General features: G+C 61.9%; 1 protein-coding gene across 10 annotated transcripts; it reads left to right on the top strand.

Moving 5' to 3' along the window:
• Positions 1-305: 305 nt before the first annotated feature.
• SH2B2 (SH2B adaptor protein 2) lies at positions 306-23,185 on the top strand. Of its 10 annotated transcripts, XM_037054838.1 has the most exons (12): positions 343-431; positions 6,188-6,342; positions 10,675-10,807; positions 11,801-11,845; positions 11,903-12,558; positions 15,738-15,839; positions 17,567-17,658; positions 18,650-18,741; positions 18,848-19,012; positions 19,441-19,649; positions 21,978-22,149; positions 22,673-23,185. In XM_037054838.1, the coding sequence occupies exons 4-12, from the start codon at positions 11,830-11,832 to the stop codon at positions 23,011-23,013; spliced, it is 1,845 nt and encodes a 614-aa protein (XP_036910733.1). In that variant the 5' UTR covers positions 343-431; positions 6,188-6,342; positions 10,675-10,807; positions 11,801-11,829; the 3' UTR covers positions 23,014-23,185. The 10 variants fall into 10 exon arrangements, with proteins under 10 accessions (XP_036910734.1, XP_036910725.1, XP_036910729.1 ...); XM_037054837.1 differs by lacking the exon at positions 10,675-10,807; XM_037054835.1 differs by having other exon boundaries at positions 11,801-12,558.
• Positions 23,186-23,417: the final 232 nt, after the last annotated feature.

Raw genomic sequence — 23,417 nt, 5'->3', positions numbered from 1 at the left:
GAGTCCCCCGTGCTAATCCCTGTCTCAGTCCTGAACACGCTAGAGCCTGTGCATCCAGGGGCCCCCTTTGGGGGCGTCCCACTCCCACCCCTCATCATCTGCCCCATCACAACTTCCTCCCAGACCTCAGAACCTCCTGCCCTCAGGGACACCAGATAAAACAATCCTCCCGACCCTCATTCCCGCCCCCAGGACAAAGGTGCTCTGGACTAATCAGCCCCTCCCCTCCTGGCTAACCCTCCCGACCCTAGCCACTTCCACTTCTACCACTAGTTCCTCCTCCTCGGTCAAAGTCACTGAACAACTTGCTCCTCCTCACTTCCTCCTCCCTGGGGATCAGACTTACCCGCTGGCCCAGGGTTCCATACCCCAGGACCCTCTCTGGCCAATGACAGCCCATCAGTGGACCTCAGCCCGCTACTCAGGACCAGGTTAGTCCACTGGGGGCCAGGTTCTCCCATCTCCCAGGAGGGTGGGGTCCACAGCCCCATCACCCAGTACGGAGCCCCCCTCTCTCTTCTCACACCCTACAGGCGGTCTCCCTCCCACCTCTCACATTCCTGCATCCCTCCCAGCCTCATTCATAGGTCTCCTGGTTCCCGGCCTGGCCTCCAGGCCTCTGGGCCAGTGTGGAGCTCCAGTCGATGGCTGGACCTCACCTAAGCTTTCATTAAATGTTTGCTGGCCATGTCCTGCTGAGAGAATAGCTTGTATGTGTGTGGAAGGGAAGGGGCTAGATTTCAGGGCCTCAGACAAAGCCTGCCTTGCTTCAGTGCCCACGTGGAGGGCACCCCAGGGCTGGGGGGCAGGAGGTCCAGGCAGGCTCCAGGCCAGTCTTCACCTTCACCAGGCCACTGTCCCTCTCAAGGCCCCACACCTTCCATCCACAAGACTGAGATAAAAAACCCTTCCTTGCCTGCACTTCTTCCTGGGAAATTAGGTGTGAAATGGCTTTAGGTTAAGGGCACTCTGCAAGAGGAAAGCAACCAATGGAGGCACTCCCTGGCAGGCCACAGAACTGCCAGAGGCAGGGCTGCCCTGAGGGTTTAGTTGGAGCAGGGAAGAGCTGATCAAACTGCTTGTGGGGCCTGAGGGCCTGGGGCTGGGGGCCAGAGGGAGAGGAGGGGAGAAGGACTTCGGGCACCTCCACCTCTCTGAAGGAGCAACAGTGGGTCAGTGACGTCACTGGGCGACACTTCCANTGTGAAATGGCTTTAGGTTAAGGGCACTCTGCAAGAGGAAAGCAACCAATGGAGGCACTCCCTGGCAGGCCACAGAACTGCCAGAGGCAGGGCTGCCCGGAGGGTTTAGTTGGAGCAGGGAAGAGCTGATCAAACTGCTTGTGCGGCCTGAGGGCCTGGGGCTGGGGGCCAGAGGGAGAGGAGGGGAGAAGGACTTCGGGCACCTCCACCTCTCTGAAGGAGCAACAGTGGGTCAGTGACGTCACTGGGCGACACTTCCACATTCCTGTTCACACCCAGTGATGCCTTCCCTCTCCTCTCAGACCCCTTCCAGGCCTGCTGGAGTCCCTCCACCTTCTGGGAAGGCTACTGCAGGCGCCCAGTGCCCACAAGGGCCAGCAGGAGTCGTTTTCTTAGCCAGACTCGTCTCTACCCCAACCTATGCCCTGGTTCTGGGGCTGTAGAGCCGGGCAGGGGTGAGGAAGCCAGGGCTGTAGACCCACCCCTACTAGCCCCGAATAACCTCTGAACAACTGGGGTGGGAGGAGGAGCCGCCTCGGCCTCCCCGGCACAGTGAACATGGGGAGGTGGGGACCTGCTCAGGTCTTCCCAGCCCTGTAGCCTCGGGGCGATTTCCGGCACCGAAAGGGCTGGAGGAAGGGGGCGTGGTGCTCACCCTCGGGGTTTTTGAAAAGCAGTTGTCGACTTCCCCCGTTACGACATCTGGGCCTCTTCGAGGCTCCCATTGCCTTGGTGTCTGAGAGTCTGGGACAGTGGCGAACCCCACCTGGCAACCATCACCAACGGGCGCCCACGACCCACCACTCAGGCTACCCACCCGGGCTTCGCCCGCCATGCTCCAGGAGCCACCACCCCGGGCTCCGGGGGACGCTTCCACGACTGGGGGATTCCAGCGCTTGGCCTGGGGCCGACTCCGTGAGACGAGGCGGTCACGTACTCGCGCCCCAAATGGGGTGGCTGCAGGCTGTTTCCTAACCCCTCTGGGCCCCAGGGCTCCGCCGCCCCGCCGCTGCTGCCTCCCGAAGGAAGTGAGCAGCAGCCGGGCGTACAGCTCCAACTCCACAAGGGGCCGGGGGCGCAGTGGGGGCGGGGCCGGCGAGGCCGGCGGGAGGCGGGACTCGCGCCGGGGGCGGGGCCGGGGAGACGCGCAGCGCGCGGGCTAGGGGCACAGGGGCGAGCGGGCAGAGCGCGCGCGTCGCGGAGCTGGGCTCGGAGAGCGCGGGGCTTGTCTGCCTGGAGAGATCCGAGCCCCGGGCCGCGCCGGGCCCGCAGGGAGCGCACTAGCCTCGGAGGTTGTGAACGAGGGAGTGAGGAGCCGCCTCCAGCGCCGGCTCTCGCTCCGAGGGAGAAGAAACCCGCCGCAGGCCATGAGCCACCCGGCCCCCAGAGCCCCGCCGCGGTCCGGGCAGCGCTCCGCCGGTGCACTGGCCCGCCCAGCCACAGCTGCGCGCCTGTAGGTACGACCTGCTTGTCTTCAGTTACCTCGTCCCCTCGTCCCCTTGTCCATTATCCTGGACCTCGTCGGCCCCTGAGGGCATGCGTGTGTGTGCGCACCGCTGCCCGGAGGAGCGCGGCCGCACGCACCCCAGTCCGCGCGTGTTGTCTTTGTGTGCGCGGGTGGGAGGGAGGTTGACCGGGGACGTGCGCCCCCTGCGGGGATCGGCTCTCCTACCCCCATCCCGGGCGGAGCGGGAGTAACGGGAGGGGCCAAGCCGCCTCTGAGCAGCTGCGCCCCCGCCCCCTCCTAGGGCCCAAGGCCAGGGTTGGGGAGAACGCAGCGGACCCCCTAGAGGAGGGGGTCCCTGGCTGGGGCGGAGGGGCGCCCGTTCTTTTCCCTAGTCTGTGGGGGCTGGGGCGGGGCGGGGAGGGCCAACCTGGAATGAAAGTAAGGATCACACGCCGTCCGTTCTGCCCAGGCCTTCTTTTTTGCGGTCACCATTCTCTACCCGCCCACCCCGGAGCTCTCCTGCAGCCCTGGATAGTAGGGAGAACCGCTGAGTGCCGGAGAAGCCGGCGCCTTTAAGAAGGGGCGGGTTCGTGCCCTCCATTCAGGCCTTTTCGGCCTTAGCCATTGATGAACCTGCGGGCAGCGCGGGCCCCAGAACCGCGCCAGCCCATCAGACCAAGGCCGGACATGGGCAGGGACCCGCCTGGGCCCCCAGCAGCCCACGAAGTGAAGTCTTCAGGGGGAGGAATTTGCAGCGACTGGCCCCTTGGGAGCCGGGGGGGGGAGGGTGAAGGGGGGGGAGGCGAGCAGCCTCGGGAGTCACCGTGGACGTGGTAAACCAAGCTGGTGCAGGGGAGAGCTCCAGGGTCTGGAGTCAAACCTGGGTTGAACCCTACCTCTGCATATTTGAGCCTCCATTAGGTGCTCTGCAAAATGGGGGGGATGCTGCCTACAGCCTAACTGGGTGACCAGCAAGAGTTGCCCCCTCCGTTGCAGGTCCCTGGGTGTGGGGGCGGTGAGGCCCTCTGGGAGGGCAGGAGGAGCAGGGGTTGGTTATCCCAAGAGGCTTTGGCTACCTTTTCGGGTGTGTGATCTGAATCCCCCCCACTGTGGCCCCCACTTTGAATACATCTTTTCCCTCCAGCCGCCCTGCTCCATCCACGATGTTGAATGGGGACTCAGCTAGAACCTTTTAGCTCTAGGAACTTGGAGGGAGGTCTGGTAGTGGGGGCAGTGCTGTTAGGCTAGTGTGGGGGTCTCAGGCAGAATCCCAAGCTGCTTCCTTCTACCCCTCTCTCCTTCTAGAGGGCATGAGTGATGGTGGGCAAGGCGCTCTGATGCTGGTTAGTTGAATGGTTCTAAGTAATGGAGAGTTAATGCCTTTATTCTTACTAGTAGTGTGAAAATCCATCTAAAGTTTCTAAACGTGGTTCTCCTAGAGAGAACCCCCACACTCATGCCCCAGGGCAGACTTCCGAGGGAGCACTGGAGGTCAGACCCCCGCCCCAAGCCAGGTGGAGCCTGGCTTCTGCCAGGGCTGGGTGGCTGGCTGGCTTCCAGCTGACGCCCACCAGGCTAAAGACATCATGCTGTGTCTCATGTAATTTGCACAACAACCGTGTGGGTTTTGTACTATTATTACCCCCATTTTACAGAGAAAGAAAGAGAGGTGAGTTGAAATGACTCGCCCAAAGTCACTCAACCAACAAGCCAGGTCTTTAGACCACTTTTCTCGGGCAAGAACCTGGTTTTATCTCCTGCACGGTCTGTCTGCCTGTATTGCAGGGCATCGGGGGTTAGGTGCCTCCGACCTCTTGGACACTGTCCCCGTGGGTTCCGGTCCAGTCTCGGAGCCTGCCTCACTTCCTGCTCCTTACTGTCCACCGGGGACTGGAAGGGTAGTGGCAGCTTTGGAGTCCAGGGAAGTTTCTCTCCCCTCCACCCCCTCACCTGGTTGGATCTTTTTCATGGCTGTGCTCTGTACCAGGGGAGAGCAGATGTGACTTATCACATCTGGAGGAGGTCACAACCCGAACCTGTTTGGGCAGAGTGGAACAGGGCATCCGTGTGTGGGAGTACCGCATCTTCTGGCTCCTCTAGGCAAAGTAGGGTTTGGGGTCTATTTGCCGGCTACCACCCACCCACTGTGTGTAGGGCCCACCTGGGTGCTATGGTGGGTATAACACTCATCTCGCGGCTCACAGTCTGGTAGTCAGGCCACAGCAATGTGGTGTTGTGGAGGGGGAGGGGGGCCAAGTAGAGGCAGGGACGAGATAAAGGGGGTGTTCCCAAGGCCTCTGTGGCCTCAAGGCTTGTCAACTACTGGGGCAGAGGAGTGGAGCAGGTGGGGTGATGCCAGGCTGGGTGCTAAGACTCTGAGCTGAGGATAAGCAGGGGTTAGAGGAAGAGGATGTACTAGAACTTGGATGTGTTGAGTTTGAGGTGCTGGATATCAGGCAAGCAGGGAGTTCACTTGCTTGAACAAAGGCCCAGGGGAACTTTGTCAGCATCCACAGTACCCAGAGTTCTGGGAGGCTCAGCACTGAGGGGCAGGCATGGTATGAGTGTCATGAAAAAGCCAGAAGACAGACTGGTGGTAGGAGTGGTGGGAGTTGAGAGTGGTGTCCTACAAGTTTGGGGGACTGAGTGAGGGGCCAAGGAGGTCTGGGAGGGGTATCAATCAGGGCCAGGGGGAGATCTGTGTCACTGACAGAGAGGGAGAGACTGCAAGGCTCAGGCCAAGGCTGGAGAGGGGGTGCCTCTGCTCTGCAACCCCAGGAGGGCAAGGCTGGTGCAGCGAGCCATGCCAGAGCCATGCCAGCCTGCTCCGTCTGCAGAGCCTGGCCAGGAACTGTCCAGCACCAGGTGCTCCTGAAGGACAGGCTTTCCTCCTCAGCCCCCAGGCCCGGGTGTAGCTTATCGTTCTGAGCCCCACTCTCTGCTTGTCTGACATCTAAATCCTGCACCGCCCAGCTCTGGATTTGCCTCCCCTCCAGTCTGAGTGCCCCCCTCCTCTGTGGGTGGGCACCTCCATTTCTGAGTCAGGGCCCGGGTAACCCCACTGTGCCCTCAGAGGGAGAGCTCCCCAGGGCTCCGTCGGGAGTAGCATCCACCACAGAAAGGGGCAGATCTAAGCGTGGCCCCTCGGTCCCCTCCCACCCACCTGCGACCCTGGCTCCTGACACATGGAAGCCCAGTGTAAATCCAGTGGCTTCCCGGCAGGGAAGATGTGAGAGAAAGAGGGTTTTGACCAGGGGCCCAGCCCAGTGAGAGCTGGGCTCTAGAAAGACAGGCTTGGCTGCACAAGGAGCCTGGATGNGGTTGGTGGGGGGGGGGGGGGGGGGGGGCGCTGGCAGGGAAGTAAGGAGGAGGCCTCTGCCACCCTCCGCCACCGGGAGCAGTGGGAAGGAAAGGGGATGAAGGCGAGACATTTAGGAACTGGCAGCCGAGGAACTTTATTTTTAAGCAAATTACTTCTTTAATCCTCACGACAGCCCTTCAATAGCGGTCAGTGCCTGTATGGCCCTCTGTGTTACAGATGAGGAAACTGAGGCCCTGGGCATCTGAGTCGCCCACCCACAGCGACACGGCTCGGAAGCAGAGGAGCCGGGATTCGAGCACAGGAGGTCTGGCTCCAGATCTCAGCCTTTTAAGCACTCCGCTGCCCCGTGTGTCAAATGACCAGATGTGGAGGTAGGGAGACACTGAGCAGTGGGCCCCGTGATGGGAACATCTGTTGGATGCAGCTTTGGGGCCCCTTAGGGTTGGGGGTTTGCAGGTCCAAGCCAGCAGGCCCTGTCAAGGTTCGGGGTATCTGTGAAAGCTAGAGGGCTCAGCGGAAGGCCATCTGCTCTCCCACAGTGACAAAAGGGTGGGGTTGTGTCAAAGGCATGAGAACACACAAGGCAGAGCTGCCCCAGCAGCTTTTAACAGCTGCCTCCCAGCAATGCTTTCCACGCTCCTCTGCACAGGCCTTGGGCCCTGCGGCAGTCTGCACGGGAGAGCAGGTGGCCCACCTTACAGCTATACGGCAAGTGTAGGAGCGGCCCCTTCCACCACCCATTCAGAGGCAGAGTCCCAGGGGCATTCAGTCTGCACCTGTCCCTGTCACAGGTCAGAGTGCCCTCCTCCCACACCCACTTCTGCCTTCTGGCATTCAGAGCACAGATATTTGGGGGAGGAAGGGTAGGGGAATTCCAGCCACACCTCACTCTCACAGGAAGCCTTGGTTGAAAACCTACCCCACAGGGACCCTCCTGGTGGGGGGGTGGGCAGTTGGTAAGGTGGGATGTAGACTAGAGAATCAACACCCAAATAGCCAACAGAGAAAGAGAAAAGCGTGCCTGCCCCATCGACTGCACCTCCTGCTGCAGGGGACAGAGATGCAGGCAGCCAGCGGTCAGGGGCACTCCTGGCTGACGCAGCAGCCTCCCCAAAGTTTGTGTCCTGCAGGGGGAGAGGTGCAGACAGGGGGCCAGAAGGGACTGTCCTGCAGAAGCCAGGAGGGCAGCTGGAAGCACAGCAGGATGGAGGACGGAAGGAGCTTTGGAAAGTGCAGGGCTGGACTGGCCAGGCCAGAGGTCCGGAGAAGCCCAGAGGAGAGCACATCAGCGTGCATCCTTAGGGCCAGCTTCCCAGGTGCGGGGAAGAGCCAGATGAGTTCTTGTCTCCTCTTCTTGTACTGGGGGACCCCAAGAAGAGGCCCAAGTTTCCCCATCATGAATGGTTTCTGGGGGGCGGGCGCCTGGGCACCCAGAATAGAGCACCCTTAGATCTGATCTTCACCGGTGTACGTGCTGTTTTGAGCACGCAGCTGCGTGAGGTGCGGGAGAAGGAGGATGCTGCCCAGGTCCTGCTGGGGTGCATCCCCAGGACGCAGCCTTCCAGGGTGCTGCTCATTTCCACTGCAGCGCGTCCTTCGCTTTCCTGGGGCTCCCCAGAAACACTGTTGGTGGGGAGAATGCCTACGGGTGTGGGCCAGGCCCCTCCCCCAAGCAACTGCCCTCCGTGTGGTTAGATCGATTGGTCGTCTGCGCTTTAGCCGGGGCAGCGGCAAAGACGCCTCATTAATATTTTAAGGAATGACCTGGCGGTGGGATCCGGAACTGCGTGCTACGGGGGCCGACGGCTGGTCTTTTTCTTTTCCAATTGTCAGCTCTATTTTTACCACCGGAAGGCCAGCTGCCCCCTCTCCCAGGCCTCTGCTCTGGCGGGTGGGGGAGCGTCTTCTGTCTGGGTTCCTGGCGGAGGGGTTAGGAGAGTCCATGGCTTGGAAAGGCGAGGGGCCGAGACTCTACTAGGCTTCCTCTGCCCCGCCTCCCTGAAGCTCCATCCCATCTCGCTCCAGGCCTGGTCAGATGGAAACAAAAAACATTTTCCCAGAAGCCAGAAAGCCCAGCTGAGCCTAAAAAAGAAAAAAAGAAATAAAACACCCGGTGATGATTGAGGGGGGTGGTCTGCCCACCCAGAGCCCCTGGGGAGCCAGCACCTGGTGCCCAGACCCTGTGGGCTTCCTTTGTCTCCATCCCAATCCTCAGAAAAGACTGGAGGTGAGACGTGGCCCCTGCCTGCCCCTCGGCCCAGTGTCCTGCGACTGTCATAGTCAGGCCCTAGAGGCCACTGCCCCAGCACCCCGCTTACCATAGGATGCCAGGCCTGGGGAGACCCCAGGCCTGGCCCGAGGCAGAGCCCAGGTCTCCCCTCGCCCCATCCTGTGCTGTCTTGCCCTGGCCCACCGGTCTCCTGCCTCCCTGGGGCCACAGGAAGAGGCGCTCACCCAGCCAGCTGTGGGGTCAGGCCTTGCGCCCAGGTGAGCCCAGGCTCCTGCACGTGGTCTCGCCCCAGCGCTGGCCCACGGTACACCCTTGCCCCTGCCGGGCCCAAGCCCTCTTTTGTGTAACCTCCCGCCTCGCCTTTGCAGAGAGCCATGTCCGGGCCCCAGTCCCCCCATCTGTAATGAAGTATGGGGCTCCCTGCCAACCCAGCTTTTACCTTCGGCTTCCCAACCTCTGCCACTTCTTTGTAGCCCTGGCCAGAACCAGGGGACACTGAGGGCTGCTGTGCTGGCCATCAGGCCTGCAGACTGCCGGCCAGCCAGCAAGGGTGGGTGGGGAAGGTCAAGACAGAACCGACCTCCCAGGCCAATCCCTGCCCCAGACATGGCCACAGCCCCGTATTTTTGGAGGGTTCCTCTCTGAGCGCCACCTCTACCTCCAGGGAGGGCACACTAGGCCCCCATCCCCCGCCATGAGAGAGTCCCTCCCCAGGGTCCTGTCTCTCCGCTCTGCCTTCTCTTTGCCAGGCATATTGTCAGCAGGAAGAGCAGAGAAGGCAGGGACTAATGCCTGAGGATGGGGAACTGGGACTGCCTCCCTGTCCCCACCTGCCACCTCTGGGAGCAAGATTATGTCAAACAGGGACACCCCACTTGGTGCTGGCTCCAGTGCTAGCCTTTCCGAGGCTGGCGTGTCACCGGGCGGTCTCAGCGGTGCCAGGGGAGTGGCCACTTTGGGGAGCACTGCCGTGCAGATAAAACAGATGTGCTGGAGCCTGGGGAACAGGCTTAGCAGCAGGGTGTCCTCTCGCTCTCACCCCCAAAGGGCGGCTGAGGCCTCAGCTCTCCTCCTCTGCAGGACTTGGTGGCGGTGGCAGGTGCACTTCTGCCTCCACTTCCATCACCGACAGAACTCGGGCTGCCTTCTGCCCCCAGGGAGGGCCTGTGCCAGATTAGGGCGGCGACATGAGAGCACACCTGGAGCACCCTGCTGTCTGCACCTTGCTGGAGGGGCATTGAGGAAGGGACTTTGGGACCTCAGGGGAGACACTCATGCCAGCTGGCAGAGGGGGCAGAGGTCAGGGAAGGCTTCCTGGAGGAAGTGGGCCTCAATTAATTATTGGAGGATAAGTAGGGTTTAACCAGATGAAGAGAGGAGGAAGAGCAGGGCATTAAAAAGGCCCAGCATGAGCCAAGCTTGTGGGTGCCTCAGCCCCCATTCTCCCCAACCCCTCTTCCCTTGTCCTGATAAGTTTGCCTCCACAGTAATGCTCAAGCCTACGGGGAGGGCCCTCTGCATCCTCTCCAGGCATGAAGCCCGAGGCAGGCCCCACCTCCCTCAGGAAGTCTCCATAGCTCCTTGCGGCCCTCTCCCCCAGTACCAGGGCAGGCGTCTCTGCAGACTTGCCGGCTTGGAAAACTGTCATCTATGCTCAGTGGCCTTTTCCCTCCCTGGGGCCGTCCTGGGATTATTGACTGCAGCTCAGAGCCAAGGCTGCCCCGAGGTGAGAGGGAATTCCCACAGTGCCCTACGGCCCAGAGGCCCCGCACATGATCTCACAGAAGTGGAGCAGCTATTTTTACCCGACTTTAACTAGAGTCTGGATCCCAGAGGAGGGATGAGACGGTACTCCCAAGAGCTGCAAGGGCCACACCAGCAGATGCAGGATCCTGGGAGGGGAGCTGAGGTCGTGGCCCTCTGCCTCAGTTCCCCTGATAGTGGCCCGACCCCCTGAGATGGGATCCCCAAGGCAGGGCAAGACCGCATCACCCCTCTTGTTCTCCATTGGTAAATTCCCCCTGGCCTTGGGAGGGGGTTGCAGAAACCTAGTGGGCTGTGCCCGTGCCCCAGGGTAATGGCCATGTTGGGGGACAAGGAGGCAAAGCCCCCAAGCGCCAGGTAGTTTGGCAATCCAGAAGGAGGGATAGGTCGCCTGGGAATGAGGAGGAAGCTGGGCTTGGGAGACAAGCCCTGGATTGGGGCCTCTTCAAGAGGTCGGATTTGGACGGGCACTAGGGAGAGAAAGGCTCTGGGAGGCAGGGACACAAGCATGGGGTGTGGGCCACTGTGATGGGAAGAAGTCAGAGGAGGAAGCACCTTCAATGACACTGTAGTCAGATCTGAGTCACGCTGGGAGGGGGCCCCTCAAGTCCTGGAGTCAGGGTGAGAGTTTAGGTGGTGACCGCGGTGACATGTCCAGAAGACAAAACACATTCACTTGTTCATTCAGTCGTTCATTCATTGTTTACAGGGCACCTGCCATGTGCCAGACACTGGGGACACGGCCACTTTTGAGACCGTTAAAATACCTGCCTTGTGGAGCGGACATTCTCGGGGGCAGGGGCGAGGAGAGGGGAGAGCACAGCCAAGCAAGTGAACAAGTGGTATGTCAGAGGGGCAGACCCTGCGGAGAAAAGTAAGCAGGCAAAGGGCAGGAGATGCCGGCACGGGGTGGAGTGGGAGCATTTCTTTTCTCGGCAGAGTGGGGGTCAGGGAAGGCTACCAGACAAGACAGCATTGGGGCAGAAACCTGAAGGAGGTGACAGAGTAGAGGAAAGAACATTCCAGGAGGGCAGTGCAAAGGGCCTGAGGGAGGAGTAGCCTTGGTGTGCTGGTGTGGAGGAGTAACCACTGGTGTGCTTTCACAACAAGGAGGCAGGTGTGGCCAGAGAAGTAAATGGAGGCAGAGCACGTGAGGCCAGCGGGGCCCAGGTGGGACTTTGGCATTTACCTTGAGTGGAACGGGAGCCATTGCAGGACTTTGAGCAGAGGGGGGCCTCGATGTGTCTTGTGTTTTAGAAATGATGACTGGGTTCCTGGGTGGAGAGCCGACTACAGAGTGAGGTCGGATTCCAGGGAACCAGGGAAGAGGCTGCTAAAGTACCGGCTACAAAAGCATGGGCCGTGAGGGTCCCTGGACGGCAGGGAGTGGAGGAGGGGTCAGGTTCCTGGCATATTTCAAAAGTAGACCCCAGAGAGTTGCACATGACTTCTTGTCCACGGGGCTTTGGGGGCCCTCAGAAGAGCTTACTTGAGGAAGTGAGGTCACTGGAGGCTTGTGGGGACCTCACTTCAAGGCACCTGTCATCCCAGCCTGCTTTGGTTGGCCCAGGATTGACTTGGGGTTCTCTAACTGAGGCTGCTGTTTGAAGAGAGTGAAGGGGGCCTCCACTCCTGCAGATACTGCCCCATACCTCCCTGGCGAGCCTCTTCACACACTAGTCCCGCTCCAAAAGGCTGCTGTGTTGTAGAACCACCCCCAGCCCCACCCCAACGCACAGCCCCAGGGGGCCTTTGGGCAAGAGGCGCCAGAGAGAAGGCAGGTGGGTGCTCTGGTGAGAGGTTACAAAGTTATTAAGCGCTCTTCTACCCTGCAGATGCAGAGGGCTGCGATGGGACGGAAGCCATGAATGGTGCCGCCTCTGGCCCCGCCGCCGCCGCCACCGCCGCCGCCCCGGTTCCGGTCCCGGTCCCGGTCCCGGTCCCGGATTGGCGGCAGTTCTGTGAGCTGCATGCGCAGGCTGCCGCCGTGGACTTCGCGCACAAGTTCTGCCGCTTCCTGCGGGACAACCCGGCCTACAACACACCAGACGCTGGGGCTTCCTTTTCCCGTCACTTTGCCACCAACTTCCTGGACGTCTTCAGCGAGGAGGTGCACCGCATGCTGGTGGCTGGGGTGGCCAAGCACCCTGACTCCATGGATCCGGAGCCGGTGGCGCTCAAAGCAGCATCCTACAGCCACTCGCGGAGCTCTGAGGACGTGTCGGCGCAAGTGGCAGCCAAGGCCCGCGTCCGCAAGGGCTTCTCGCTTAGAAACATGAGCCTGTGCGTGGTGGACGGCATGCGCGATATATGGCACCGGCGCGCCTCTCCCGAGCCTGATGCCACCCCGCGTGCCATCGAGTCGCCGGCTGAGCCACGTGACAAGTGGACTCGGCGCCTGCGGCTGTCGCGGACGCTGGCAGCCAAGGTGGAGCTGGTGGACATCCAGCGCGAGGGTGCACTGCGCTTCATGGTGGCAGATGATGCGGCCACGGGCCCGGGGGGCGCCGCCCAGTGGCAGAAGTGCCGCCTGCTCCTGCGCAGGGCCGTGGCCGGAGAGCGCTTCCGCTTAGAGTTCTTCGTGCCACCCAAGGTGAGCGCCAAGTCCCACCTGGGGATGGTGGAATGCCGTGGGCACAGGATAGGGTGCCAGTAGCTAGCTTTGGCATTGCCTGGTCTGGTTGGGAAGATGGAGTACTGAGTGTCAGGATCCTGGGGTGTGAGTGCTCTACCAGTCTTCCAAGTCACTCCTCAAGGCCTCTGCATCTGTGAGGCGTCAGAGGGCTCTCTGGCTACAAGACAGGTTCTGAGGTGCTGTTCTTCATGGTGTTGGAAGCCTGACTCCCTGCCCTTCTCTCTTCCTTACCTTATACCCCTGGGTGGCTGGAGCTGCCCAGAGAGGAGGCCTGTGGGGTGAGGGCAGGGCGTGGCAGAGGCACCACAAGGTGCTGCTCCTGGGGAGGTCTGCATCTGTTCTGGTAGAAATCTGTGAATCCCTGGTTTGGCTGCCAAGCTGCAGCTTAGCCCCTTGCCCAGGTGGCCCTTTTTTGGCCTGGATTTCAAAAGCTAAGTTCTAGTTGTCACTACCATTTCCGCTCACATGAGTACACTGTCGCCTCCCCCTCCTAGGGGCTCATCATGAAAGAGCCCTAGGCAAAGCTTTGGGTCTCCTCCAGGGTGATGAAACGAACCTGCCTGGTTTAGAAAGTGGGAATAACTGTAACGATAGTGCCCGATTCTGAGAGCCCGCGAAGCACCTGGCCTGGTGGGTGGTCTCTTCTGGTACTCCAGCAGGGTTGGCCTCCTGGTTTCAAGGTCACAGGAGAGAAAACAAATGAATACTCCAGTGGTGGGTGGAGGGGGGGCTGCTGGAAGTCACACAGCTTGTGGGTGGCAGAGCTGGGCCAATTATACCCAATCCCCGGGGGTCCGAGGAATGAAGGGAGCATCAAGGTGGGAGCTCCTCGTGCGCTGGGAGGTCCAGAGAGGTGGGAGGTTGTGCTGATGTGGTAGCTGGTGGCGCCCCCAGGAACCACCCAGGGTTGCCGCCTACCCCTGGACCCACTCCGCCCCAGTGCCTTTAGTCAGCCTGAGGCTCTCACCTCTGCCCCCATCTGTCAGTCTGCTGGAACTGCAGGTCCCACGGGAGGGGCAGGGTGTGGGCACTCTGGGACTGTGTGCCCATGAGAAGTGACTTCCTAGCAACACGCTCACTGTCTGAAGAGCTTTCTCCCCAAGTCCCAGGGCCCCCGCCCCAGGCTTCCCAAGGGCTGTTGTCTTGCCCAGGCCCCACTATTAGTTCCCAGAGAGAAATCATAGACCATGAAGCTCAACTCTACCCCTTGTCAGACAGGGAGCCCAAGGTCCAGCAGGGATGGGAATGAGGTGGGGCTTGCTCAGGGTCACCCAAAGGGCAGAGGCAGAGACCCAGGCTTTCCAGGCCTCCAGGCCCTGAGTGGCAGGCACAGCTGCCCGGCTGTAAATAGCAGCGGCTGCTGCCCTCAGAGGCGGGGAAGTGGCAGCTGGTGCCTTCCTGGTTATCCCTCTGAGCCCACCATTCACTACTGGCAGAAGGCAGGGTTCCTGAGGGGTCACCTCTGAAACCTCAAAGGAGAGCTAGTCGTTTTGTACCCCCACCCCCTAATCAGGCCTCCAGGCCTTCGTTTGTCATGCAAATGCCCAGGATTCCAGAGTGAGCTGGTTTGGAACTGCTCCCTCCTATGGTGAGGGCTCAGGTCCTGTTTCCCTAACTTCCTAAGGTTCTCCTAACTCCCCCAACCTCTGCCCTTGCTGACACGCCCCACTGCTCCTCAGTCCAGGCCACACCCCCGGAGCAGACGGAACTCAGGGGCTATTTCTGGGCCTCTCTGACTTTCCCCTCATATAGCCCCATGAGTCGGGTCTCTGGCCTCCTGTCCCCTCCTGTCCCCTCACCTGTACCAGGCGAGCCCTGGGGCCCCAGAGAGCAGCACCGCTGGCCCCTGCCCTGGTGGGAGCGGCTGGCAGGCTGGTGTTTGCAGCACTGGGTGGTAACCCTGCACGGGCTGAGAGCTGGGCGTGTCAGGGGCACCAAGGAGGTGAAACCCGGGCCATGTAAGTGCTCACCAGGCACAGGGGCCTCAGGACAGGCGTTCTGGAGTTACAAGCCGAGGGACAGGGGTCTGGGTCATGAAACAGCCTCACGGCTCTGTCCAGAGAAGTGGGAACAGTGAGATGTGGGTGGAGCAGGGTGAAAGGCAGCTGGGCTGAGACAGATCGGCCTCAGATGCCAGGCAGGGAGGGAATCAGCACCTCCAGCCAGCAGAAGCCCAGCCGAAATAGCCAGTCCGGCCTTCACCTTGACCTCTGCCTGCACCACCCGCTCCAGCACCACAGGCCCCCAACCCCAGTGGCCGGCCTAGTGGCCTGCCATGGTCAGCTGAGCCCGTCCATCACCACTCCAAGCCGGCTGGATGACAGCCAGTGCTGCTGGGAATTCCCATCCGCCTGCCCACCCAGCATGCAGCCCTGCCCTTTCCTCCTGAGAAAGTCCCTGTCCCAGAGCCCAAGCCCTGCCGGGAATCTCAGTCTCAAGCCAGCCCCAGAGGGCCTGCAGGTCATGGCCAGGAGCTTTGGGGCAGAGCAGGGAGGACCAGGCACAGAGCTCCCTGGGAGTTCCGCCAGCTCACCTGGGTTGAACCCCACACTGGCCCCGTTTCCTGCATCTGGAAGATACTGCCCTGCCCAGCTCCAGGGGCTCAGAGTCGGGGAGCCTAGAACCGTTTGCTCTGGAACCTCTAGTCTAAAAGGGGAGAACCACATTTTTTTTTAACGAACCAGAATAAGATAGAAAATATCACACTCCATCACACACAGGGTAAATAATGTCTGCTGACACATTCATTTCAGAGATGTAAACTGTATATCCTGGGCCACAACATCAAATATGTTTCTTACTGTAGATCAAGGTCAAAAATGGGGGAACCGCAGGTCTGGTGGGTGCGCTGGGTGGGAGGGCAGCCCGGACACAGTTCACCTGGAAAGGCTGGGGCAGGGGGCCAGGGGAGAGTCAGCCCGGCTCTGCCCCTGACTTGCTGGGTGACGATGGGAGGCCCCTTTGTTTCCCAAAGACTGCCTCCCCTCCCCTGTCTGCCAAGCAGGGGTTGCAACGCCTCTGTGGCGGGGCTGCTGTGCCACCCCAAGCTGAGGGCCGCTCCGGGAGGCAGGGAGCTTTAGAGAGGGTTTCAGGAGGCCCTGTGGTGACTCTCACTGCCCCTTCCTCTGGCCTCCCAGGCCTCTAGGCCCAAGGTCAGCATCCCTCTCTCAGCCATTATCGAGGTCCGCACCACCATGCCCCTGGAGATGCCAGAGAAGGACAACACGTTTGTGCTCAAGGTGAGTCCCGCCCCTGCCGCCCCCATCCTCTGGCTCCCTCGGGCCACCTCCCTCATGGGCAGCACAGCTTGAGGCCATTGCAGGGGAGGGACTCCTGATTGGGAGTCTTAGGACCCTACACAGGTGGCAGCCACCCAGCCGGAACTTAAATCCAGGCCTGGGCTCTAGAGCCATGTGCCCCGGGAATCACCCACCACCTGGGGCCCCCTGTTCCTATTTCCCCCTGGGCCTTGATGAAGCTCCTTGGTTTCACTTCCCCTCCCCCACAGGCGCCAGCATATACCCACCCCCTGGGCTGGCAAGCTGGTAGCCAGCCTGCAGCAGTTACACTCATGTTCCTGTCACAGAGCCCTGGGGTATGGGAAGCCACCTGGTCCCACAGACGGTGCAAAGGGTGGACGGGCCATGGGGCGGGGTGGGGCTCGGGGGGCACCCTGCTGAGGGCAGCTCTTTTGCCAGGACACTTGTCACTGGGGTGGCCTGCTCAGGTTGCTGAGGACAGGCTCCAGGCCACCAGGGCTGTGCCCTGTGCCTCCTCAGAGGATAAGAGGATGTTTGTGAGGCCCAGTTCCCAGAAACCTGGTCCCACCCACCCAAAGCTGCAGCAGCCCCGCCCCCTCCAGGCTCCTGGGTGGGTTTATGCTTTTGTTCTCCCCTATTTGTGGAGTCACGAACTCCCTTGTTCTAAATGAAACACTTGCCAACCCCACTCCCTGAGTCACCCCGGCTGGGGGCTGAGGATGCAGTCCCTCCCTGCCTGGCACTCTCATCTGCTGGGGAGATGGGTCCAGAGCCTCGTTCCCAACAGCCAGGTGGCCGCTGTGCTGCTGACTACACTGTGGATCCCTGAGGCCAGGGAGCTCTGGGTCAGCCCCACTCCGGGCCTCAGTTTCCACATCTGTTCAGAGAGGGGCTAGAGGTGGTCTCCAAGGACCCTCCCAGCTCTGAGATGCTGGGAGTCCAACCAGCTGCTGAGGCGCACAGCAGGAAGCCGAGGACTCACAGCCTCTCAGAGACCCCGGTTCACGTCCCGCCACCGCCACCGAAAACTAGCGGGAAACTTGAACCTGTTACCTGACCTCTCTGGGCCTGTTTGCTCACCTGTGCGATGGGAGCGCAAACTGCCTCCCTCCCAGGGCTGTTTGAATGAGGTCACCAGACAATGAACAGACAGGATGACACTCCTGGCCTGCCCCGTGCCCTGCAAGGACTCTCCCCGTCCTCTTTCCCCTGTGCAAGCCACTTGTCCCAGGGGTGTGGCCTCAGAGGCAGAATTCTGGGCACTGGGCAGGTGAGCCCTCAACCCGGAGTACTGAGCCAGCTGGCCCCTTGGCTGCCTGGAGGGTTGCAACGTCCTTTCAACCCAACTCCAGGGTGCCAGCCCACCGCTCCCTGGCCAGCACGGCCCCCTCTGAGGGTGCAGGTCCAGTTCCTGGGGACTTGAGGTCAGCAGAGCTGAGCATCGTCCCCAGTCATTCCCAGCAGTGGGCCCAGAGGAAGGGGCTGCAAGGGCGTGGGGTGGGGCCAAGGCCCTCCACCCCAGGACCTTGGCCCGGGGTCCAGGGTGGTGCTTGGTGGTGACGCCGCCGTCCTCCCTGCTGCTCACACCCGTGAGCCTCGGTGGGAGGGGCAGGATGAGCTACCTGCCTCGGGTCTAGAGCCCCGACTGAGGGTGGAGGAGGTTGGGGTACCAACTGCTGTGTGGACTCCTGGCCCCCCTTCCCCAGGTGGAGAATGGAGCTGAGTACATCCTGGAGACCATCGACTCCCTGCAGAAGCACTCGTGGGTGGCCGACATCCAGGGCTGCGTGGACCCCGGGTGAGTGCCCGAGTGGCCCTGGGTGAGTGCCCAAGTGCCCGAGTAGCCCCGAGTGGCCTCTGAGGCCGTGCTGGTAGAGGGGCTCATCATCTCCAAGGCTGAAAGAAACTGTGGACTGGGGACAGGAGAGGGCAGAGAGAACAGCCCAGCAGAGGGTGTGGAGGTGTGCGTGAGCTGGGGCTTGCCGGGAACACCGAGGCCTCGGAGCAGTTGGAATTAGAGCTGGAGAAGAGGGGACTTTGATGAGAGCCGGTAGGTCGAGGCCGCGGGGAGCCCCGCACGGCTGGTAGTCAGTAAGCAGAGGGCAGCTGCAGTCAGCTGTGTGCAGGAGGAGCGACAGGGAGGCTGGCTGCACCATCCAGGAGAGACCTTGAGGCCGGAGGAGGGGCAGGCAGACCAGCAGCAGAGCATTTGGCAGCCCCTCTCCCGGCTAATGGGGTGAGCCAAGCCCTGGGGGGAGGGGCTGCTGCTTTCTAATTAACAGTTTCATTTAAGGAAGCACAATTAAAGTCCTGAGCACCTCCCTGGCCCCCTGATCCCCAAAGTGGTTATAATCACTCCCCTGCCGCCCTCCCAACCATCTGCTCTGCAAACTCTTTCCCCGGACCCTGTGAAGGTGAGCCTTGCAGTATTTTAGAGCCAGCAGGGTCCCAGACACCCTGAGTCACAGATGGGGAGACGAAGGCCTCAAGCCGGGAGGGGAGCTGCCCTGGTCCTGCCCCCATTTGTTGGACTATAGGAGGAGTCCGAGGAGGAGACCTGCTCTTTGTAGGTTAGTGGGCGGGGGTCATGTGACCTCTAGGAAGCCTGCACCCACCTGGAGGCCTCTCTTATATGGCCCAGTCACACATGGTGGCCACAGGACAAGCTGAGGGTGTGAAAGGGGGACATGGAGGCACAGGGACCTCAGGTGAGCCACCGCTTGGTTCTGTGAGGAGTCTGAGCTCCAAATCCCACAGCTGAGCGTGGTTTTGCTTTCTCATCTCCACAGGGACAGTGAGGAAGACACAGAGCTCTCCTGCACCCGGGGGGGCTGTCTGGCCAGCCGAGTGGCCTCCTGCAGCTGTGAGCTCCTCACGGAGGGTAGGTGGGCACAGAGCTGGCTGGCGTCGTGGAGGGCAGTGCTGGAGGGGTGGTCTCTCTGACACGGCCAGACAGGCAGGCGTGCTTCTTACTGCCACTTCTCCAGCAGTGGACCTGCCCCGGCCCTCAGAGACAACAACAGCTGTGGTGACAGCCCCACACAGCCGAGCTCGAGATGCCATCAGTGAGTCTCTGGTCCACGTCCCACTGGAGTCCTTCTTGGAGACCCTGGAATCCCCGGGCGGCAGCGGTGGTGACAGCAGTAACACAGGTGCAGTGGGGCAGCCTGCTCTCCCCACCCCGCCTTCCTGCGCCCCCGGCCCAGGCCACAGGCACCCCAGCTCCCTCCAGAACCCTTCCTGAGCCTCGAAAGCTGTGACATTTCCTCCCACCGGGTCCTGTGCACAGCAGCTCAGAATTCTGGCTTTGTAGGCAAGTCCTGGAACAAGACCCTTCCCCCATGCCCTCAATAGAAAATGCTTGCAGAAGGGGTGCAAGGGGTCAGCGCCAGGGGCTGGGGCAAGGAGGTTTGACTTGTCCCCAGGTCGGTTGCTGCCTTTGGAGACCGCCACGGGGAGTCCTCCTCCTCTCTGTACCTCAGGTGGCTGCACAGGATTACCTGGTGGGCGGGACCAGCCCCAACATTGCGTCTCCTCGTCCTCCTGCCCCTCACACCCCTCCCTCTGTCGTCCTCTCCAGGGGAGGAGGGAGCAGAGCCTGACACGGAGGCGGCCCCAGAGCTGGAGCTCTCTGACTACCCCTGGTTTCACGGGACCCTGTCCAGGGTCAGGGCGGCACAGCTGGTGCTGGCCGGAGGGTCCCGCAGCCATGGCCTCTTCGTGATCCGCCAGAGTGAGACTCGGCCTGGGGAGTATGTACTGACCTTCAACTTCCAAGGCAAGGCCAAGGCAAGTGTGTGTGCAGGGGGACCATGGTGGGGAGGTGGCCCTGGTCCTGAGGCCACGCCCACACCCCAGAAGCAGGCTCCATGGGTGCAGGTACGGCAGGACTCTCCGTGGGCCCGGCCTCCCTGGACTCGCTCTCCGTTATCCAGATGGGGAGTCACCTCCTGGTGGCCTAGCACTCAGGAGGCCAGGCCCTTCTGAGAACTTAACTTTGACCCCTCAGAAGCACAGGGGCTTCTGTGGGTTTGTACCAGGAGCCACCTCAGTGTAGGGCTGGGGTCCACCAAGGCCCTTTGGACCCACCTGCTCCCAGACAGCCCTGCTTCTAGCCTCCTCACGTCAGTTCACCACCCCTTTCTGCACCCCAGCCCCAGGCCAGGCCTGTGCTCAGGCCAAGGGACGCAGAAGGGAACCACACACAGGCGACCTTCTAGGGGACAAAATTTAGGAGGAGGAGCTGAGCCAGGCAAGAGGGCCGTGAGGGTCTGGAAGGGGGGTGGGCTGTGGAGGGGGGCTGTATGAGCCAGAGGAGGCTCCTGACCCTGCCAGCCGGAGTAGCAGGAGGCCTTGACCCGAGACATGCAGTGGAGGGAGAACGTTTTCGGTGAAGTGGGAAGAGCGGTCCAGACAGGGCACAGCAGAGGTGCGACGGGCACCCAGAGACTGGACTGTCAAGGACCGACATTGTGTGCTAATGTGCTGGCCTAAGGCACACAGGGAAATATGACCTCGGGGAGCTGTAGTGTGACCAGAATGGGCAGGAACCCCCACTTCCAGCCCCGCCCCTCTCTCCACTCTGAGTTTCTGATAAGGAAACAGACCTAACCCTGGATTCCTCCCCAGAAGTGGCTCCCACCAGTTCCTGCTGGGGGAGGGGCACCCCAGCCCTCCTGCCCCAGGCCCACCCTGGCAGTCGGTGTCCCAGCCCCCCGCTGATCCGCTGCAGGCCCTCCCCTGGCTCCCTGGGCCTGTGTCCTTGCGATGTTGTCACTTTTCTTCGGAGGAGGCAGCCCCTCTCCAGGGACACCTCCTTGGAAAGCAACTGCCCTTACCAGGTCCTCCAACAACCAGGCACTTAACACCGGCCCTGGCAACCCCAAGCTTACTCCTTGCCAGCTCCGCCCCGGCAGCCTCCCCGAAGGGCCTGGGTGGGCCTCGTGCCCGGCCGGACACTAGGGTGGTGCCCGGCCAACCCCGGGGGTGCAGGGGAGGGGGCGGGGGGGGGGACAGACGAGCTGGACACTCCTGTCCTTCCAGGGGGGAGCCCCAGCATCAAACTCACTCACGCCAGCCCCTGCTCTGTCAGAGTGGGGTGAGATGTTAGTGCTGGGCACAGGAGGACCCCCTGCCTTCTGCTCCCGCGCCTCCTGGGAAGGAGGAGGACCTCTGCCCTCTTTTCACCTTCAGTAGTAAATGTCTGAGCTGTTTTCCCAAAGACTGAGATGCGCCCTTGCTTCAGGCTGTGCCCTGCGCCTCTGCCCCCGGAGGCCCTGCCCTGGGAGCCATCCGGCTCCATAGGTTTGCTCTCACTGTTGCGGCAACCTCCAGCCCTGCCGATGGGCACATGAGTCATGGAACCAGCCCACCATTCTAGCCCTCGGCCTCTGTCCTTTATGTAGGGCTGGGCCAGCACCCCACACCCCACACCCCTCACCCCCAGGCTTGAGGCCCTGAAACCTTCCTATCGCTTCCCCTCTTGCCATACCCACCCCAGCGACAGCCACTCTCCGTCCCGTGGGATACCCACCGAGGGCGCGAAGGCCCACCCTACAGGCTGCGGCTCACCGCCCTGAGGCATCTGCCTCGGGTGGGCCCTGGGGGCGGCAGCCCCTGCCCCACATGCAGCCACTCCCGCCACACTGAGAAGCAACTGTCACCCCACCACCCCCAGCCCGCCTTGGCGTGGCTTCCACCCTCCGGGCTCTGGCCCCGTGGAGACAGCAGGGTGGAGAATCCCAGAAACATGAGTTCTGTGCCTTGTGACAGTGGGCGAGTCACTCCTCTGTGCCGCAGTTCCCCAGCTCTAATATGGGGGCAGTCATCTCCCTTGTTTGGGCTTTTGGAGACTCTGTATGGGGGGCGTGAGGGGGCGGGATGTGCATGCTTCCAACCCAGGGGCAGGTGTCTACTCCCTTCAGCCCCAGCCTGGCTCTGTTGCCCACCCACCCCCACCCTCACCCCGAGTGACCCCACCCTGGGATGGGACTCACTTGGTAGGTGCCCGCTGTAACATGACGGCCCCGGGCCTCTGAGAGAGACCCGGTCCTCCTGGTGACCCCCAGAGGCACTTGCCAGTGCAGGCCCCACCGCTGACTGGATCTGTGCCCACAGCACTTGCGCCTGTCCCTGAATGGCCATGGGCAGTGCCACGTGCAGCACCTGTGGTTCCAGTCGGTGCTCGACATGCTGCGCCACTTCCACACCCACCCCATCCCACTGGAGTCCGGCGGCTCGGCAGACATCACCCTGCGCAGCTACGTGCGGGCCCAGGGCCCCCCACCTGGTAAGACGCCCTGCCTGGTGGGAGCGATGGCTCAAGGGGGCAGACAGATGGGCGGTGGGAGACGGAGGTCGCCCTGCAGCTGCGTCCCACCCGGCTGGGCTAGCTCCAGTGGGGTGAGGCCAGGACCTGGGCGGCTGTAAGCAATCAGGGCCTTGAGGATAGGACACGAGTGTGTCCCGAGTGATTCCTGGGGCGGGGGTGGGGGGGTTGCAGGGAGGCAGCACTGGGCAGTCCCTAGACACGGGTGGGGCTCTGCGCTGAGCTGCGGATGGAGGGCGCGGCAGAGGGGCGAGTGCAGATAGATGTCCAGCAACTGCGGGTTGAGCACCATGGTATGTGTGCGGTGCTGCCTGTACCTGTGATATTGTCTGGGAAAGTGGGCTGGACCCCAAAGGGCTGAATTCGGGTCCTGACTCCCTGTGTGACCCCAGGCCACCCCATTCCTCCGGGTCTCTGGTCCCAGGCTGACGCGCTGTGACTAGGGAACCCAAGCTAGGCACTGATGCACTGGGTCCTATTGCAGAGCCGGGGCCCTCGCCCAGCGCCTTACCTGCGCCCCCCGCCTGCTGGAGCGAGCCGGCAGGCCAGCATTACTTCGCCAGCCTCGCTGCCACCTGCCCGCCTGCCTCTCCCTCTGAGGCCGGCGGTGCTTCGTCTTCCTCCGCTTCATCGTCCTCAGCTGCATCCCTGCCCGCTGCCCCGCGCGCCGCCGCCGAGGGCCCGCCGAGCGCGCGCAGCCGCAGCAACAGCGCCGAGCGGCTGCTGGAGGCGGCGAGTGCTGCAGACGAGCCCCCGGAGGCCGCACCCGGCGAGGGATCGCGCGGCCACACGCGTGCGGTGGAGAACCAGTACTCCTTCTACTAGCCCGGTGCGGGCGGCGCCAAGGCCCCGGTGCCTCCCGGACCTGCCATGTGACCGCTCCCGTGTCCATCTGTCCAGCGGACCCTGTTGGCCCCAGTCTGGGCGCTGGGTGGGAAAAGCGAAGCTCTTCAATGAAGACATAAATGTTATTAAAGAGCCTGTTTTAGGGACTGCACCTGGCTCTCCTGTCGTCCTTTCTCCTGCCTTGGCCATGGGCACGCTCCTTCTGGGACCGCAGGGGAGACGGGGATACCACACGTGGGTACGCAGTTCCCACCCAACTCAGCCTTAGAAGACCCTGCTCCCCACTGGCGAGGAGACCATTGGCAGGACCCGAATGGGGCACAGATAAAGCGCTGAGTCAAAGACTCCGAGACTGAGGGGGGGTGTTCAGGAGGGGGCTTTAC

The sequence above is a fragment of the Sturnira hondurensis genome, unplaced genomic scaffold (genome assembly GCF_014824575.4).
Source record: "Sturnira hondurensis isolate 20B ecotype Veracruz unplaced genomic scaffold, ASM1482457v3 Scaffold0008380, whole genome shotgun sequence".
NCBI lineage: Eukaryota > Metazoa > Chordata > Mammalia > Chiroptera > Phyllostomidae > Sturnira > Sturnira hondurensis.
The sequence above is the reverse complement of the archived record's forward strand: the minus strand, read 5'-3'. Positions and strand labels throughout refer to the sequence as shown.

Coding starts and splice junctions, on each gene's coding strand:
- SH2B2 (XM_037054839.1), top strand. CDS start 389: ATGACAGCCCATCAGTGGACCTCAGCCCGCTACTCAGGACCAG. Junction 12,559..15,737: donor AGTTCTTCGTGCCACCCAAG/GTGAGCGCCAAG, acceptor CTGGCCTCCCAG/GCCTCTAGGCCCAAGGTCAG. Junction 17,659..18,649: donor CAGGGCTGCGTGGACCCCGG/GTGAGTGCCCGA, acceptor TCATCTCCACAG/GGACAGTGAGGAAGACACAG.